General features: G+C 44.6%; 1 protein-coding gene and 1 pseudogene across 1 annotated transcript in view; both read left to right on the forward strand.

Annotated features, from left to right (window-relative positions):
• Positions 1-20,288, forward strand: part of ANKRD13A (ankyrin repeat domain 13A) — a 34,749-nt gene that overhangs the window by 6,158 nt on the left and 8,303 nt on the right. Inside the window, exons 2-8 of the mRNA XM_043901591.1 lie at positions 6,139-6,271; positions 8,285-8,409; positions 10,633-10,678; positions 11,828-11,971; positions 12,159-12,348; positions 18,246-18,312; positions 19,678-19,759. Of these exons, the coding sequence (XP_043757526.1) occupies positions 6,139-6,271; positions 8,285-8,409; positions 10,633-10,678; positions 11,828-11,971; positions 12,159-12,348; positions 18,246-18,312; positions 19,678-19,759 (787 nt within the window). The remainder of the gene's footprint in view (positions 1-6,138; positions 6,272-8,284; positions 8,410-10,632; positions 10,679-11,827; positions 11,972-12,158; positions 12,349-18,245; positions 18,313-19,677; positions 19,760-20,288) is intronic.
• Positions 6,278-7,578, forward strand: LOC122693776 (annotated as a pseudogene).

The raw sequence follows: 20,288 nt of genomic DNA on the forward strand, positions 1-20,288 counted from the left end.
CACATACATAGGTTGATTTTTAAACATCTTTATTGAGATTCAGTTCCCTTACGCAACTCGCCCGTTAACGTGTATCGCTCGCTGTTTTCAGTCTATTCCCTGACCTGTGCAGCTGTCACACAGGCACATTCCAGAACATTTTCGTCACCCCCAAAAGAAACCCCACACCCATTATTGTCATCCCCTATTTCCTCCCAACCCTTCAGCCCCAGGCAACATTAAGCAGCTTGATACCTCTGTAGATTTGCTGCTTCTGGACATTTCTTATAAATGGAATCATACAATACATGGCTTTTGTGTGTGGCTTCTTTAACCTAACATGATGTTTTCAGTGTTCATCCATGTCGTGGGAGATGTTAATACTTCATTCCTTTTAATGGCTGAATAGTATTCTGGTGTGTGTGTGTGTGTGTACACACTATATTTTGTTTATTCTTTTGCCAGTTGATGGACATTTGGGCTATTATGAATAATGCTGCTCTGCTTATCTGTGTACAGGTTTTTGTGTGACTGTATGTTTTTATTTTTCCTGGGTAAACACCTACAAGAGGACTTGCTGGGTCTTATATTAATAGTAATTCTGTGTTTAACTTTTTGAGGAACTGCCAAATGTTTTTTCAGTCTGGCTGCACCATTTTACATTCCCATCAACAATGTTTAATGGTTTCTAGTTTTTCTGCATCCTTGTCAACACTTGTTATTGTCCTTTTGATTGTAGCCATCCTAATGGATGTGAAGTATTATCTCATTGTGGTTTTGATTTGCATTTCCCTAAGCTTCCCTGGTAGCTCAGCTGGTAAAGAATCTGCCTACAATGCAGGAGACCCTAGTTCCATTCCTGGGTCACGAAAATCCTCTAGAGGAGGGATAGGTTACCCACTCCAGTATTCTTGGACTTCCCTGGTGGCTCAGATGGTAAAGAATCGCCTGCAATGCGGAAGACCTGGGTTTGATTCCTGGGTTGGAAAGATCCCTTGTTGGAGGGCATGGCAACCTACTCCAGTATTCTTACCTGGTCCAGGTAAGACAGAGCGGCTTACAGATCATGGGGTCACAAAGAGTCTGACATGACTGAGCAAGTAAGTGCAGCACAGCACAATGATTAGTTATTTGAGCATCTTCCATGTGCTGTTGGGTTGTTAGGGTTCTTCATATATTCTAGATGTGCACATGTTAGTTGCCTCAGTTGTGTCCGACTCTTTGGACCCCGTGGACTGTAGCCTGCCAGGCTCCTCTGTCCGTGGGATTCTCCAGGCAAGAATTCTGGAGTAGGTTGCCATGCCCTTCTCCAGGGGATCTTCCCGACCCAGGGATGAAACCCGTGTCTCTTGTGTCTCCTGCACTGGCAGACAAGTTCTTTACCACTAGGGCCACCTGGGAAGCTCCCATATTCTAAATACTAGCCCCTTAATAAGTATATGACTTACAAATATTTTCTCCCTGTCTTTGGGTTGTCTTTTTACTTTATACCATTTGAAGTACAACAGTTATCAGTTTAGATGGAGTGTAATTTACGTATATTTTCTTTTGCCTCATGCTTTTGATGTTGTATCTGGGAAAATTTTGCTTAACACAAGGTCACACAAATATAATTGTATGTTTTCCTCTAAGAGTTTTGTTGTTTTATTTCTTACATTCAGGTTTATGATCAACTTTGAGCTAATTTTTGCATTTAGTATATACAATACTTCATTCTTTTTTTGCATGTTGATATCTAGTTGTGCAAGCCCCATCTGTGGAAAAGATTATTCTTTCCCCATTGAATTATTTTGGCACCCTTGTTGAAAATCAATTGGCCATAAACGTATAAGTTTATTTCTGGACTCTGAATTGTATTCCACTGATTTATATGTCTACCCTTTTGCCAGTATCACAATCTTGATTGCTGTAGCTTTGTGTAGTAAGTTGTGAAATTGGGGAGTATGATTTCTCAAATTTTACTCTTCTTTTCAAGATGATTTGGCTATTCTGGGTCCCTTGAATTTCCTCAAGAATTTTAGTATCACCTGGTTCATTTCTGTAAGAAATAAGCTGGAATTTTTATGGAGAGTGCATTGACTCTGTAGCTCAGTTTAGGGAGTTTTGACATGTTAAAATATTAAGTCTTCTGAACCATGAACATGGGATGTTTTTCCATTTATTTAGATCTTTATTTCTTTCAACAATGCATTAAAGTTTTCAGAGTATAAGGTTTATACTTCTTTTGTTACTTATTTATAAATGTTTTATTCTTTCCAATGTCACTGTAAATGGAATTTTTTAATTTTTGAGTTGTTACAAGTGTATAAATATACAATTGATTTTTCTACATTGCTGTTGTAGCCTACAACTTGCTGAACTCATTAGTTCTAATATTTTTTAAGTGGATTTCCTAGGATTTCCTATATGTGAGATCATGTTGTCTATGAGTAGAAATAGTTTTACATTTTCCTTTTCAGTCCAGATGCCTTTTATTTCTTTTTCTTGCCTTATAGCCTTGGTTAGAACCTCTAGTACAGTGTTTAATAGATATGATGAAGAGAACATTCCTGTCTTATTTCTTATCTTGGGGGAAAGCATCCATTCTTTCACCGTTAAGTATGATGTTAGCTGTGGGTTTTTCATAGATGGATGATGTTTGAGGAAGTTCCCTTCATTCCTAGTTTGTTAAATGTTTTGGTTTTTTTTTAATGATGAAGGGGTGTAGGATTTTGTGAAATGCTTTTTCTGCCTCATCTTAGTCCATTTGGGCTGCAGTAACAAAATATCATAAACTGGACAGTTTATGAACAATGGAAATTTACATAGTTTTGGCGCCTGGTAGTTCAAGATCATGGTGCCAGCGGGTTTGTGTGGTGTCTGGTGAGGGCTTTCCTCCTGCTTCGTAGCAAGTGTCTTCTCACAGTGTCCTAACTTGGTGGCAGAGGATTCACAAGCTCTCTGGAGCCTGTTTTCTAAAGACACTCATTCCATTCATGAGGGCTCCACTCTCATGATCTAAGTACTTCCCAAAGGCCCCACTTCCTAATACCATCATCTTTGGAGGTTAGGATGTCAACATATGAATTTTGGGTGGACACTTCACATTCAGACCGCAGCATGAATTTATTGAGATGGTCATGTTTTTAATTTTTTCCTATCAATATGATGTGTTACATTAATTGATTATTGGATGTTAAGCCACCCTTGCATTGGTGGGATAAACTTACTTGGTCATGGTGTACAATAACCCTTTTCATATATTATTGAATTTATTTTGCTAAGATATTGTTGAGGATTTTTGTATCTATTGTCATAAGAGATCAGAGAAGGCAATGGCACCCCACTCCAGTACTCTTGCTTGGAAAATCCCGTGGATGGAGGAGCCTGGTAGGCTGCAGTTCGTCGGGTTGCGAAGAGTCGGACATGACTGAGCGACCTCACTTTCACGCATTGGAGAAGGAAATGGCAACCCACTCCAGTGTTCTTGCCTGGAGAATCCCAGGGACCAGGGAGCCTGGTGGGCTGCCATCTATGGGGTCGCACAGAGTCAGACACGACTGAAGTGACTTAGCAGCAGCAGCAGTCATAAGAGATATTGGTCTGTGGTTGTCTTTCTTGTGTGATTTGTTGGTCATCAGCATAATACTGGACTTATAAAATGAGTTGGGAGGTTTTCTTCCTTCTGTTTTTGGGTTTGTGAAGAATTGGAATTAATTTGTTGAACGTTTGGTAGAATTCACCAGGGAAGCCATTCTGGGCCTGAGGTTTTTTCCCCTGGGAAATTTTAAAATTACTGAGTCAATCTTTTTACTTGTTATAAATTTTTTCACATTTTCTGTTTTTTTCCTAAGTGAGTTTTGCTAGTTTTGTGGCTGCCTAGGAATATGTGCCTTTCGTCTAAGTTCTTGTTTGTTGGAATACAGTTGTTCATAGTATTCATTTATAATACTTCTTATTTCTGTAGAGTTGATAGTAATATCCTCTTTATCATTCCTGATTTTGGTAACTTGAATCTCCTTTCTTTTTTTCTTTTGGTCCATCTAGCTGAAAGTTTGTCAATTTTGTTGATATTTTCCAAGAGCCAACTTTTGGTTTTGTTGATATTTCTCTGTTGATTTTCTATCCTTTTCTCCCCCCACCAGTCACCCATTGTTTTAAATCACACTGTCATTATATCATTCTTCCTCCTTTCTCTCCTTTCAGATGAAAAGGAGGGGCATAGGAGGCCCTGCACAGTTATAATTATCTATGCAAAGTGTGCAGTTATGGGACTCAGACATACAGTTCCCCCCCACCCCCACCCTGTGGTCAAAAATAGAAAAAAGTTAACAACTTAATATATTTGACTTTGAGTGTATACATCATATCTAGTGGCCCAGAAATTTGAGTGTTAGTCCCAGATGTTGGCTTTGTTCTAGGGTGTGAATTAAAGTAAGTAGTTTCCCCTTTTGCCTGGTAAATATTGTTAAGTATCTCCTGTGTCCGGCAGCATACTAACCCTAGGACCTTTCATGTAGTACATAAAACTTGTTGAGTAAGAAAGCATCATCTATAACAGGCATGAAAGATAAGAATGAATTTGCTAAGTCTTTCCTTCTTGCTAAACTTCAGGTAAGTTAATAGTTTTAAGCCACATTACTTTACCAAAAAAAAAAAAAAAGAACAATGATTTAGTACAAATTAGAGACTAGGGTGGCAGAAGCGAAGTATAAGATTCAGATCCTGCCCTTTGGACTTCTCTAGTGAGATAAACAGGCCATCCCGTTGGAACAGTCAGGGAACCCCAGGAGGTGGTGTGGGCCCCGTTCTAGGAGACGTGATGGCATTTCAGCACCTGAGAGAACCCTGAGGCCTGGAGTTGGTCCAGGGGGACACATGCTCACTTAGTGGAATGTCTGCAGCCACGTCTATTTTTCCTCAGTACCAGTCTGTCTTCACTTCACAGTGGCCGTGATACAATTAGCAAAACAGGGAGGTCAGGTAGCTGTTGGATATTGGCTATTTGCCCACAGTCCTGCTTACCTTCCTCTCCTGTGGCCAAAAGTGGCTTGTCCTGGATCTCTCTGGAGGCTGCGCCACAACTGGCATCGCACATCAACATAAAGCACATTTTCTAAGCAAGCAGTCTCATGATTTGGGGCTGTGGGGGGTCTTCACTGCTGCACACAGGCTCTTTTTTCTAGTAGTAGGGGCTACTCTTCATTGAGACGCGCAGGCTTCTTATTTCTGTGGCTTCTCCTGTTGGGGAGCAAGGGCTCAGAGTCGTGGTCCATGGGTTCAGTAGTTGTGGCTCACAGGCTTAGTTGCTCTGCAGCACGTGGGATCTTCTGGAGTAGGGATTGAACCCATGTCCCGTGCATTGGCAAGCAGATTCCCAACCACTGGACCACCGGGGGAGTCCCATTAAAGGATTTTATTTTCCAAAAGCCCCACGGAAGTTTCTTGTATCCTTGGAAGACCGTTCAGAGCTGTCTCTGGGAGGCAACACTGACCCGTTCAGACTGAGCCCTGGACCCCAGTGCAGGCGCCGGAGGGAGGACCAGAATAGGAATGAAGAGTAGAAGCCACATGGATGTTTATCTGTGTCCACACGCGTGCCTGGCACGTCATGCTCATTGTATGTAGGACCCACGGATGCTGCCATTTCGGGGCACTTGGAGCTGAACACACAATAACGAGAGTGGTGTTTTGGTGGGAATCCAGCTAGAGAACATACTTTTATTGACCCAAATTATCTTCTGTACTTTCAGTTTTGATTAAAGTCCTTGCACTTCCTGTTCTGGACTTGAGTGCTGAGATGTGCTGGAGAAATCCCCCACGTTCCACACCACGGGGTGGCTGTGTTTCCATGCAAGCCCTTAGCCTTATTTAGACTTAATTTGAGTGCTGTTGTGCTTCGGGTTGTGTTTGATGATCAGAGGCCTGTAGCCAGTGTTTATTTATGAGGCTCTTAACTTTATAGCAAAAGGAACTCAGTAACTGTCACCTTTATTTATAGCCCCCAGAATCACATTTCAGTTTGTGCCCATGTGTAAGCATTTGTTTTTCCCATGTACTGCTGTCTTGAGTGTGCAAATACTATTTTTAATTTCTATACTTACTATTAAGCTCTGAAACTCCTTTCCATGTTTTTGTGTAATATATCCAGTTATATAAATGCCAGTGTTTACTTTACAGAACGTGGAGGCCCTGGATCCTCGAGGTCGTACCTTGTTGCATCTTGCTGTTTCTTTGGGACATTTGGAATCTGCGAGAGTCCTGCTTCGACATAAAGCAGATGTGACAAAGGAAAATCGCGAGGGTTGGACAGGCAAGTTATTACTAGTGAAATAACGTAAAGCCTTCCATTTTGTTTTCTCTCTCTGAATAAAGGACAGCCTCAGTCCTTATTGTCCTCAGAGTCATCTTTCTCTTGAGCTCTGTCTGTCTGGGGACTCGGGGCCGGGAAGGAGCTGAGCGCCTCGGAGGCCACTGGCTTGTCTGCAGCACAATGGCCCCGATTGTGTCCTGGGCCAAGCGCCCAGGGTGGAGGGTGCCTCCTCATCCAGAAAGCAGCTCTCAGCGCGCCAGACACGAGTGCGAACACCCGGTTTCCCCTGAGGAACGTGGCCATTTCTCCAGCAAATCCATCATGATGGACAATCAGGAGGAAATGATAGGCAGTTTGAATCGCCACGTGACGAAGGAGTAGGCGCGGGCTCTCGCTGAGCGCCTGGCTAGCCCTTTCTCTGCCTTACTTGTTTGCGCCTCAGCGCCACTCGGAATGGCTGACGGTAAGGCGGGGAAGGACTCTGGAAAGGCCAACACAAAGGTGCTTTCTCATTCGCAGAGAGTCAGTTTGCAGTTCCCGGGGGACCACATTCATCCATACCTGAAATCTAGGACCGTCGGCCACGGACGTGTGGACGTGACTGCCGCTGTGTGTAGCACAGCCGTCCTGGAGTGCCTCACCGCAGAGGTGCTTGAATTGGCAGGACATGTGTCAAAAGACTGGAAGGTAAGGTGTGTTACGTCTCGTCACTTGCAACTCGCTATTTGTGGAGATGAAGAATTGGACTCTCTCATCAAGGCTGCAGTTGCTGGTGGTGATGTCAGTCCACACATCCACAAATCTCTGGGAAGAGAGGCCAACAGAAGCCTGGATTCCTCATTATCTCAGGACTCTGAACACCCCTACAGCTATCCAGTGTTGGTGATTCCAGTGGACTGTATCTCTGGGAATAACACAATTTTGCCTTTTTTGTAATTCTGTTTGAGCAAGTTGGAAGCTTAATTAGCTTTCCAACAAGCCAAATTTCTGCATTCGAGTCTTAACTATGTTTAAGTGTTATAGAAACTATAACACTGAAGTAGTGAGTTTTGATTGAGTTGACTGTTTTTGAAAAACTGTTTGGATTTTAATTGTGATGTAGAAATTATAGTAACAAACATTTGGTTTGGTACAACATTTTTTCTGTACCAAAAGAAAATATGTGGTGGATAAGCTAAATAAAGGTCATATCTCACCCCACCCCCCAGCTAAAAAAAATTATAGCTGAAAGTAGTATCCTTCTCCAGTGAAATCCTGGGACTTCACTTGTTTTGAGACTCTTGAGACTCCTTTGGACTTTGAGGAGATCTAACCAGTCAATCCTAAAGGAAATCAACCCTGAATATTCATTGGAAGGACTGATGCCGAAGCTCCAATACTTTGGCCACCTGATCGAAAACCCAACTCATTTGGGAAAAACTGATGCTGGGAAAGATTGAGGGCAGAAGGAGAAGAGGGTGGCAGAAGATGAGATAGTTGATAGCATCACTGACTCTATGGACATGAATTTGAGCAAACTCCCAGAGACACTGAAGGACAGAAGAACCTGGAGTGCTGCAGTCCATGGGATTGTGAAGAGTCAGATAGAACGTAGCAACAGAACAATAACAACACTTGTTCTGCAAGCTCTCCTACTACTGGTCCCAGTAATGTGGGGTTGACTGAGCAAGAATGCACACAGCCTGCCTGCCCATCTCCACAGCTGTGTGATCACACAGTGAAAGCCAGCTCTGAAGACACCGTCAGGATTTCAGAGTCAGTAGTAAGAAACAGGGGAAAGAGAATAATGGCAGGTTTGCTCAAGAGGCTGAGAGTCCTCTGTTCTCTACTCAGTCAGGTAGGGGTTGAAGTAAGTAGTGGTGATCATGAAGATTGGGTGGGGCTGGAGCCTCTGTCCCACTTTAAAGAAATCGCTGGCCTTCAATGCAGAGAGATACTTTTCAAGCTGGCTTTGGAATTTGTGAGTAAGTCTGAGAATACAGGGTGATCAGATTACGTCTTTTTGCCTTCCAGTTTTGCACGAGGCTGTGAGCACCGGCGACCCCGAGATGGTGTACACAGTCCTTCAGCATCGGGACTTCCACAACACGTCCATGGCCCTTGAGGGAGTTCCGGAGTTGCTCCAGAAAATTCTCGAGGTAGCCATAAAAACTGACAGCGCCATCAGTGGAGTTAAATGCTGACACAGCAGCCGCAGGCAGAGTGTGACATCCTTGTGCGCCTTCCCAGACGGTTTTAAGGATTGTGAAAACAATGTATTGAATACCAAATAGTGTGATTCCTTGCTTTTGGATCTGTTAAATATGATGTCTTTCACAAAGTATGTTTCCAGGTCACTAGACTGACTCTTTTAAATGCTATTTAAAAGTTAGAACTAAAGACAAATGGACATCAGGCAATTAATTTGTCTAGTTGCCTGTTTTCTTAACAATAGCATCCTGAGTTCAGGTCATCTTGGGGAAATTGTAATGAACTTCATTACTGTCTGGGGATTGTCAGGGCCTGTTGAGGCTCAGAAGTCTGTGTGCAACTCTCCTTGACCCCTCTGTCACTTCTAGCCAGTAGTATTTTGTGACTTCTGATCCATTGCCTGAACTTAGAGTTACTAGCTTTGGGGCACTTTATCTGTCTTGTGAGTAAAAGGGTACGGGCTCTGTAACACTTGGAGAAGTTTCTTAAAAGATTTTACTTCTAGGCTCTCAAGATTGTTTTGTTTGTTTTAATATTTATTTATTTGACCTCATTGGGTCTTAGTTGCAGCATGTGGGCTCTTCAACCTAGCGTGCAAGTTTTTTAGTTGCAGCATGGGAACTCTTAGTTGTGGCATGTGGGATCTAGTTCCCTGACCTGGGATCAAACCCCCAGCCTCCTGCATTGAGAGTGCAGAGTCTTAGTCACTAGACCATCAGGGAAGTCCCTCTTGGATTGTTTGGGATGATGGTTACCATTGTTCAGGTAGCCTTTGTCACTTGCAGTAGCTGTCTTATTGGTCAGCCACGTGCAGTATTCCTGAGGCAGCCAGCGGTTCAGTTTTTACGTCATTTATTCTCAGTTTAAGCACAGAAGTGAGCTCCCCCAAGTATTTCCAAAGATACTTGCTAGATAAATCAGCTTCCCACACTTCTTGAGAAAAATTAACAGCTCTGTTGAGCAAAGGAATAACTTTGCTGTGAGACAATTTGAGCATTCTTCTTAAAAAACTATTAACACTTAAGCTAAATCCTGCCTAAGACATTGATTTTCCACATACTGCACAGAAACCATCCGTGAAATATAAGTTGTTGTGTCCATTGATTTTTAAATATATACGTGTTTGAGTGCACAAAGATCACATAGATTTGTTTTCTTATCTAACTCACTGTAGGAGGAACTAAAAACATCATCTGTCCATTTGACAAAGCAGAAAATGACTTATTTTACCTAGTCACCCCCCATTTTAAAATTCCATGTAAGACTTTTTTTCCACCTGTGTTGATCCATAGCAGTGAACTGCCCTGAATTACACCCTGTGTGGAGGTTATAGAAGCCCACAGATGGCCTGGTGCTCCAGGGAACCAAGGACCATGCCTAACGGCCTGTCTTTCAACAGCATCTCCTCACTGCATGTCCATGTTTCTTTTCCGTTGTCCCTTAGAGTGACTTCACCCATCTTTGGAATCTGGAATTTCTAGCTTTTGTCTTCTTGGGTTTCTCAAGTAGCTCTCCCAGAACTTTCTTCAGGAATTCATGGTGGGTCAGAAAATGATTCTAAACAGGCTTGCTGTGGTGGTGTGAAACCTCAAAAAGCCAGATTCTAGAAGTTTAAGAGGAAAAAGTCTGGAGGGAAGACTCAGCCTCCTGGGGCAGTGATGTCTCACACCCTCCTCCTGGTTTCAGGGTGGTCTGATAAACACCCCCCGTCTCAGCACACGAGCCTTTTGCAGTCAAGCTCCCTGTAGAACAGCTGGGGTCCACGCTCCTTCTTGCTTACACCAGCCTGTGACCCTCACTGCTAGGAACCCAACTGAACCCTTAAATCAGATTTGACTTTTATCTCCCTCCAACCTTGTCGCCTGCAGTTAACTTTATTAACTGTCTAGACGTATTTTATAGTGAGATAAAATAACAGCCTGAATATAAAAATAGGCATTTAGTCTGATGGGTTTGCAATTTATGTTTATTCTTATTTTCTCTGTTCTTTCTCCCTCTCCCTTTTGAACAACCCTATCAACCCTTACTGTGTTTGTGTTTAGCTAATGGTACCAAGGGTAATTTATTTTGTTTTATTTTTTTAATTAATTCTTATTGGAGTATAGTCGATTTACAATGTTGTGTTAGTTTCTGATAGCAGGAGTGATTTCTTTTAAACCTTTGTCCTTTAGGCTCCGGATTTTTACGTGCAGATGAAATGGGAATTCACCAGCTGGGGTGAGTGGCTGTGAGCTTGAAATTTATTTAGCTTGAAAATAGGCTTATTTTTCTTTTATGGAAGTTACATATTTATTTTTTAAGTCTAGGAAATGCATAGATGAGAGTAACAGTCGCCCACAGTCCTACTTAACACAAGTGCTTACTGTTGTAGGTGTGTTCCTTTCAATCTTACCCCACATGCATGGGACTTTTTCTCCCAAGCATTCGTCAATAGAATATATAGACAATTCTGTCTGCTTCTTTTGTTACCTGTGGCTGACATTTATCCATATTATTCATTTTCTAAAATGTCACTTTAAAGGGGCTAAAGTCTTTAGTAAGTAGTTTTATCATAATTCCATTACTCATTTCCATATGTAGGTCAATGTGATTCTTTTAAACTTGTTTTTCTAAGGAAGAAGATGAGATGAATATTGGAATAGCTCGTTTTTTAACAAAATGGATGCATTGCTCCAAAATCTTATGTAAGGCAAATTGACTGACAGTAATTTTCCTAGATGTTCTACTTCTGTGTCTTGTAGATCAGTTAATGACAGCTTCCAACTCCCAGAGCCTCAGCTATTTTCACTTCCAGACTTCACTTTCAGGCACGAAGTCATATTTGCCATGAAACATTTAAACGAAGTAAAAAGTGTATGAAAGAAGAGAACTTCAGAGTCTTCTATAAATCTGAGTTCTTTTTAATGAAGATAATCACCCTGACCCCAGGTTTTTGTTAAAAAGCAGCATATTTTAGACATCTGATCTCGTGAATCTTCGGAATGACAGTATAGTGGGTTGAGGCCAGATGGCAAGAGTAGCATGTGTTTGGATGAGGACGGCCAGATGGACACACACTAGCCCTGATGGCGGTCAATAAGAGGGGTTCATTTGGGACTGAGAACACACTCGAGAAATTGATTTAGCATTTTCTCTGGGCAAGACATAGATCTGCAGTTTTATAAACGGCTCTAGAACTGAAAGTCTGCTTTCATTCTTTAAGAATGACTTCTTGTATCTTAAGCATGGGAGCCAGGCCCAGTTCTGTATGGCCGTCGGCATCCTGCCTCTCCTGTCCTTTCAGTAAAGTCAGGGTCCTGACTTGCAGGGCCTGACTGTTCTGCCGGGCCCCCAGACTTTTCTCAGTAGTACACATCTCTTCTCCAGTGCCCTTGGTTTCCCGAATATGCCCGAATGATGTCTGTCGCATTTGGAAAAGCGGTGCCAAACTGCGTGTGGATATCACGCTGCTGGGCTTTGAGAACATGAGCTGGATAAGAGGGAGGCGGAGTTTCATCTTTAAAGGAGAAGGTGAGGGGTTTCCCTAGTAGTTGCCACTGCTGTTGCTAAGTTTAGAGTGATTTTTCACCATCAAAATGTGTTCACGTGTGTGTGTGTGTGTGTGTGTGAGTGAAAGATGATGCAGCTTAATACACGAAGCTTTGGTTTTGCATCTTCCTTGCACTGTGCTTAGTTATGCCCTTGTTTCCATTAACAGACAATTGGGCAGAGTTGATGGAAGTCAACCATGATGACAAAGTGGTCACCACTGAACACTTTGACCTTTCCCAGGAAATGGAACGCCTCACTCTGGACCTGATGAAACCTAAAAGCAGGGAGGTTGAGAGGCGGCTCACAAGCCCCGTCATTAACACCAGCCTCGATACTAAAAACATTGCTTTTGAAAGGTATGGATTTAAGTTCTGCATTTTCATGTCTAATCCCATTACTGCCATCTTAATAGCATGTATATATTAATTGGAAACTATGGGTGGATTAGAATTTTTTTTCTACCATGGCGTAAGAAACCCTAGTGGACTTTAAAGTTGATCTCTGCTCCAGCCAAATGGATACCACAGCTAACATCCTCCACCATGTGGCATTTTTATCACACTTTGGTGAAGTCTTGGAGAAATATCTTCATATTCTTTTATGGGCCCTTTTCTAACAGATTTTACTTGAATTTGATTTTTGTGTTTGGCAGTCCACAAGACTCCCTTGTCCTAAACCGTGGAGCTTTGAGTTTCCAAGGCAGATGTGATCCAGTATCGAATGTGGTTATTAATCAGATTCACACTTGGCATACAGTTCAATGTGGTTCTCCCCCTTGCCCGCCCTCTGCTTCCCCATGAGGCCTAACGGTTTTGAGCAAGAGTCTGGAGGGTTTCAGTTTGATTCCAGACTTTGTCTGGTGCAACCTCTGGGGAGGTCTGTGTGGCAGTTAAGCCAGGTGAGAACACCGACTCTGGGTGTCTTCCCCAGGGGCAGCGCCGAGGCTTCGTGAGGGAGACAGAGGCTGTCACAGCTATTAGTTAGGCTAAGAGTTTGTTCCAGAGATCACACTAAACCCAGGGAGTCTCCACGAGCCCTGAGTGTTTGCCTAGGATGTCACATCCCGCTCCCTGTCGACCAAAGCCACATCATCTGAGCCGACACAAACAGTGTTCTCCTGGACTCGGGCTGTCTTCTCTCTTAATGAGTATGTGAACTGTTCTGTCTTTTTCTTTTCATCTTTCTTTCCAGTAGAAAATTTATTACTAAAACCAAGAGTCTTCTGTGTAGTCACATGTTAAGACTTAAGTGCCCCTTCCCCCTAATTTAGACCAAGCTGTGGAATTAGGGTGCTTGTTGGTAGCAGAAGAGAAAACGTCAGGTATCTGCTGCCTTGGGAGCGACACCCCTGAGGCAGGGTCAGTGCCCTTCCGTCAGCCTCTGGGCACCGGTCTCACCAGGTGACAGCCGCTGTCTTCCCAGGACAGTGAGGTTTAGGGACTGACCATACCTGGAAGGGTCTTGGGAAGACATCTCCAGGCTTGAGCACCTGCCTCTGCAGGGCGGGAGGGCCCGCCTGCTTAGGGCTCTGCTCCAAAAGCTGGAAGACGGGAGAGCAACGGCTGGAGGAACCTGGCGTGACTGGTAGAGCTGCTCCCTCTGCAGCTTTGAGCCCCCGGCTTCCTCTCCGGGTTTCTGTTTCCTTAGCTGAAAGGAGAAAAAGAGTGAATCTGGGCTGAAATCTCAGATGTCATGAGAGGAGCCACTGTTCCCTCTAGTTCAGCGGCAGAGCTGCAGGGTCATTGTTTGGTCCGAAGTGTCGTTTACAGAGAGGTGATGGTTACTGGCTGTTACCCAGTGGGTAGACGGGCAATGACCATGCCTTCCGGTTGTACTGAGTTGTATTTTGTATTCCTGTGGCCTCGGGGTTTTCAGATAGTTCAGGCTAACCCTCCTTTTGCAGCTGACGGAGGGTTGCTGAAAGAGAGTTTTCTGGAAAGTAGCTGCTGTTTTGGTGGGGCTCGGAATGAAATATGTGCTCAGGTGAGTTTCTCGTGCTTCGAGCAAGGACTTGAGCCCCTCACGAGGGTGAGGTTTGCTGGTAGAAATAGAAAAAGTGTGCTTGCCTACTTCTTACCCTAGTGAGGTGTGAGCGAGCGTTCAGCTGATTAAATTTAGCAGATGAGGGTCTGATATATTCGGATAGTCTCTTTCTTCCCTTTCTTCTCATCTGTCACTCGGAGCTTGATGTTTGCAAACATGTACTTTTCCCGCGTTCAAGTTTGGCCTGTGGGTATAGACCCTCTGTTTGCAGTTTGGATTTTTCTCTCATCTGAAAGGTTCCTGCCCTGCCCACCTCAAACAGAACCCAACCTGTGAGGCAGCCTCCAAGCCCAGAACCAGCTCAGTGGCCTTCGGGGTGCTGGTCTCAGTGGAGACAGGCAGAGGAAAAATGGCCGAAGAAGAGGCTGGGTTTCCTCCTGTCATTTTCAGATACCTTTGCACATACAGTTTATCAAGAAGTTAAAACCAGAATCTTGGGTTTTAAAACAGGATGTAGACGTTGAGTTCAGTAACTAAGCTGTCAGAGAGTGGACATGGGTAAGGCAGTGGAGCAGCTGGGGTGGCGGATGGTGCAGAGGTGGGTGAGTGAGGAGCCTGACGGTTCCCAGTGAGAAAGCGTGGTTCTGATTTCTCAGCATCCACAAAGGATGCCGTGGAGCAGACTGGGTCGTCCTTTGGTGCCTCAGAAGACCAGGTGCCAGAAAGCTGTGATTTCTTATGCCAGGATATCGAGTTCTTACTGAGAGACAGGAACTGAGGATCGATCGGTTCCCCCAAAGGAAGATCTGAATTTTCATTGATTGCTGACGAAAAGGGGCCTTGGGTTTATTGATCGGTTAGGTGTGGTCCCTAAATGTGTTTCTGGAAAGTGAATTGGAGACAACTGGCCTGCAGGGTCATCCCCTAGGAGCCCTCTCTTTCCTTGAGTGGGTCACACTGCACTCAGTTCAGTCCAGTCACTCAGTCGTGTCCGACTCTTGGCAACCCATGGACTGCAGCACGCCGGGCTTCCCTGTCCATCACCAACTCACCGGAGCTTGCTCAGACTCATGTTCATTGAGTCGGTGATGCCATCCAACCTTCTCATCCTCTGTCGTGCCCTTCTCCTCCTGCCCTCAGTCTTTCCCAGCATCAGGGTCTTTTCCATTGAGTCAGTTTTTCATATCAGGTGGCCAAAGTATTGGAGTTTAAGCTTCAGCATCAGTCCTTCCAATGAATATTCAGGATTGATTTCCTTTAGGACTGACTGGTTGGATCTCCTTGCAGTCCAAGGGACTCTCAAGAATCTTCTCCCAACACCACAGTTCAAAAGCATCAGTTCTTCAGCAGCACAGCTTTCTTTATGATTCAACTCATATCCATACATAACTACTGGACAACCATACTTTTGACTAGACAGACCTTTGTTGGCAAAATAACATCTCTACTTTTTAATATGCTGTCTAGGTTTGTCATAACTTCTCTTCCAAGGAGCAAGTGTCTGTTAATTTCATGGCTGCAGTCACCATCTGGAGTGATTTTGGAGCCCAAGAAAAGAAACTCTGTCACTGTTTCCATTGTTTCCCCATCTATTTGCTGTGAGATGATCGGACCAGATGCCATGATCTTAGTTTTTGAATGTTGAGTTTTAAACCAGCTTTTTCACTCTCCTCTTTTACTTTTATAAAGAGGTTCATTAGTTCCTCTTCACTTTCTGTCATAAGGGTGGTGTCGTCTGCATATCTGAGGTTATTGGTATTTCTCCCAGCAATCTTTATTCCAGCTTGTGCTTCATCCAGCCCGATATTTTGCATGAAGTACTCTGCATTTTAGTTAAACAAACAGGGTGACGGTATACAGCCTTGACATACTCCTTTCCCAATTTGGAACCAGTCTGTTGTTCCATGTCCAGTTCTAACTGTTGCTTCTTGACCTGCATACAGATTTCTCAGGAGGCAGGTCGGGTGGTCAGCTAGTCTCTCTAAGAATTTTCCACAGTTTGTTACGATCCACACTGTCAGAGGCTTTGGCTTAGTCAATAAAGCAGAAGTAGATGTTTATCTGGAACTCTCTTGCTTTTTCTGTGATCCAGCGGATGTTGGCAATTTGATCTCTGGTTCCTCTGCCTTTTCTAAATCCAGCTTGAACATTTGAAAGTTCTCAGTTCACGTACTGTTGGCGCCTCACTTGGAGAATTTTGAGCATTACTTTACTAGCGTGTGAGATGAGTGCACTTGTGCAGTAGTTTGAACATTCTTTGGCATTGCCTTTCTTTGAGATTGGAATGAAAACTGACCTTTTCCAGTCCTGTGGCCACTGCTGAGTTTTCCAGATTTGCTGGCATATTGAGTGCAGCACTTTCACAGCATCATCTTTTAGGATTTGAAATAGCTTAACTGGAATTCCATCACCTCCACTAGCTTTGTTTGTAGTGATGCTTCCTGAGGCCCACTTGACTTCACATTCTAGAATGTCTGGCTCTAGGTGATTGATCACGCTGTCGTGATTATCTGGGTCGTGAAGATCTTTTTTGTATAGTTCTTCTGTGTATTCTTGCCACCACTTCTTAATATCTCCTGCTTCTGTTAGGTCCATATCATTTCTGTCCTTTATTGTGCCCATCTTGCATGAAATGTTCCCTTCGTATCTCTAATTTTCTTGAAGAGATCTCTCGTCTTTCCCATTCTGTTGTTTTCCTCTCTTTCTTTGCACTGATCCCTGAGGAAGGCTTTCTTATCTCTCCTTGCTATTCTTTGGAACTCTGCATTCAGATGGGTATATCTTTTCCTTTTCTCCTTTGCCTTTCGCTTCTCTTCTTTTCTCAGTATTTGTAAGGCCTCCTCAGACAGCCACTTTGCCTTCTTGCATTTCTTTCTCTTGGGGATGGTCTTGATCACTGCCTCCTGTACAGTGTCACGAACCCCCATCCATAGTTCTTCAGGCACTCTGTCTGTCAGATGTAATCCCTTGAATCTGTTTGTCACTTCTACTATATAATTGTAAGGGATTTGATTTAGGTCATACCTGAATGGCCTAGTGGTTTTCTCTACTTTCTTCAATGTAAGTCTGAATTTTGCAATACGGAGTTTCATGATCTGAGCCACAGGCAGCTCCCGGTCTTGCTTTTGCTGACTGATGTTGCACTAATGGCGGATAATGAATAGGAAAACCAAGGCTCTGTCCCCTCCTTTCTGTGCTGGACTCTAATACACACCTAAAACTCCTTCTCCCCAGCCTGGACTAATTTCTTTGACCAGATCTCACCAGAAGAAAAGCAGCCTGTTTAGAAAAACAGGGTGCAGGTCACCCCCTCCCTGCCACGTGTGTGTGCCCTGTGTCACCGCAGGGTCGGGGCGGGAGGCAGGCCCACGTGCAGCAGTCACAGTGGAGCCGGGATGTGATGTCCTAGACAAAGGGGCCGTCTGGGCGGGGCTCCCCGGGGCGCGGTAGCGTTTCCCAGGGTGCGCTGCCTTGGAAACGATCCCTAGCCTCTTGGCTGCTTTTGGTTCCTAAATGCGTTTTTTTCCAGGCATATGTTGAGTGGAGTAATGAGGGGTTCAGGCACTTACCCAAGGCTGCAGCTGCTGCTGAAGTGCTGACTGCTTTAAAGCAGCCTCAGCGGAGCTGGACTCGAGGGCTAGGCTAAAACGCCCCTTGAGACTTGGTTCCGCCCACTGCTGCACCAAACCGGAGACAGAGCGCGCCTTCAAGCCTTTTTACCGGTGCCCACGGCTTCTGCAAGCAGCTCCCCACCGCCATGAGTTCCCACCCCACCCGCTTTCTCCTTCCCGAGGAGCAGGATGGCCTGTGCCTCATGGATCTAAGAATTCCTAGACTGAGATACGGCTGCTCAAGGGGCTGGAGCTGCCAACTCTGTCATTGCCCGTGGTCCGGATGACCCCGTAAGGGCTCCCCGACCTAGTGGCGAGCCCTTGGACGCTGGTCATCTGCGCGCACTCCTCCGAGACAGCTGTCCCATGAGTGTCACCACCTTTGTCAGCTCTGCCGGCAGCTTTTGTCAGGAAGCCAAGACGGGAGGCTTTCTCTGCCGAGGGGGCGAGGCAAATTGATGAATAACTGCGGGAGGGGGTGTGGGGGAGCTGCTAGAGCCATCTGTCATTAACAACATCCTTCCGTGGACAGAGGGACCCTAATTTCCAAGTGTCCTTCGCTCACTTAAGCTGGGGGAAGAAAACCTGTAAAGGCTGCAGGGATGAATCTGAATGGCATATTGTACATGTGGAAATTTGTGGTGTTCACTTTTTATCAGAACTAAATCCGGATTCTGGGGCTGGAGGACAGATAAAGCAGAAGTTGTTAATGGTTACGAAGCAAAGGTAAAAGGACACTCTTAAAATAAGATTTCATTCGGCTCTTTAGCTTCTATGCAAATGAGGGGTCTGTTCAGACTTTGTCATGCATCTGTGCTGAGGAGGTGCTCTGGGGAATAAGTTCTGTCTAGCGTGTCTCTTCCTTGGATTTGTATCTTATTTGACTCGCAGAAGGTGAGCTAGCACATCCCAAGGAGGTCTCTAGTTAGGCCAAAGAGAAACTGTGCTGTAGAGAAATCAGTCCTAGTATCAGTTGTCCTGGTGGGGGTGACAATTTTTTTCTTTAAAAGCAAAAGGAAAAGAAAGGACTAGACTTAACATGCTTGTTCTTTTTTTTTTTCTTTTTTAATCACCTGAGTAGGTTTAAAAAATATATATTGCAAAATAGCTTTTAGGAGTCTCCCAACATTCTTAGTCAACCTCACTGTAAACCAGTCGGCTCCCAGCCCACTCACACGACGTCAGTGAATTTGGAACACAGCTGTCAGAGTGGAGATGACAGTCGCTCGAGTCGTCTGGCATTTTGTCACCTGGGAAGCCGTCTCTTGGCCTCTCGCTAGGCCTGCAGTGCGGCAGGGGTTGATGGCTCACAGCCACACTGCCAGGAGCGGCAGGGTCCTCTGGGGGCCTCTGAGTGAGTGAGGAAGGCTTACGTCTCGCTCAGCGAGGTTCACTCAGAAGTGCTACGTGTGTTCCTTCCCTGAATCTTTGAACACTGGGAATCCGGTGTTAGGCGTCCTCAGCTAATTCTCTGTGAACCAGACCGTTTGACTTTCCAGACCCCAGTATTCCTCAGTCAACCTTGAAAACAGAGCATTGACCCTGGCAGTTAAAATAACTTGGGGTCAATAAACGGAATACCTTTTAAACAGTGGCTTGCTGGTTTTCTCTAGATCTTAACTGGTGTAGAGAACCTTGTGTTCCTTCCGTTTTCCTTCTGCCCCAGCAGATGGCTGTCCAGGTCAGTCTTGGTATAAGATTACCAAAAATCAGTCCAAGGACACGATGCAGGTTCAGTTCCCTTAGGAGAAGTTCAGCTGGGAGGCCTACACTGCAGGCCCCTCTTTGAGAGGGTTTGGCAACATAAGGGGCAAGTAGGCAGGAGCAGCCTGTCCCTGTCAACTCCTCAGGGGTAATGAAGGATGTCAGGGATGCAGAGTAACTACTGAGGCACTTCTAAGTTGGTAGCTGTTGTATTTTCTCTGAAAAGTCCTAATGAATGTTTAACCATTTCTCATTTTTATTTTGCTGGATTTTTTTTTTTTTTTTGGCTTGTTTTGTTTTGGCTTCAGCATTCTTGCTCTTGCTATTGCTTATCTGTTGAATTTTGATTCCCCATGTCACTGTTTCCTTTTGCACACACCTCTCAAGGTTTACACGGTGAACAATGTAAGTGTGATCACCAAAATACGGACAGAACATCTGACCGAGGAGGAAAAAAAAAGATACAAAGGTAATCTCTTCCCTTCTCCCCGCCCCCCACCCACCCCGTTTTTCTAGCCTAGAGCACACCTTCGTCGGCTCTGTTAAACTCGGGGGTCAATGTGATGGGGTCATGCCAAACTCGGGGGTCAATGTGATGGGGTCATGCCGATCTGAATTTCCTCCTTACAAGTTTCTCCCTAGTCTGACTCACTCCTGGCGGCACTTCCCTGTAGTTGGCATCAGCTGTAATTAAAGCCATTCACAAGACCTTGCTGATGTTTTATGAAGAACAGTTGTTGAATTCAAGTCGAAAAAGTAAAGATATTGAAGAGTATTTATCACTGAAGTGAGTTAGTGCAAAGCATCACGGTGGGAGATTCAGACAGGACTTGGGCTCTGAACCAAAACGTGGCCAGCATGTGGCCGCCTCATCTCAGCTCACTGAGGCTGGTAGGGCCTTGTGAGGTTACCTGTCCACTCTGTGCCGTGGTCACCTCAGCTACCAGGCCTGCCTTAAGAGTCACTGCGAGGATGAGATGAGTTGTTGCACGTTGGAG

This window comes from Cervus elaphus, chromosome 5, assembly GCF_910594005.1.
Source record: "Cervus elaphus chromosome 5, mCerEla1.1, whole genome shotgun sequence".
Lineage (NCBI taxonomy): Eukaryota > Metazoa > Chordata > Mammalia > Artiodactyla > Cervidae > Cervus > Cervus elaphus.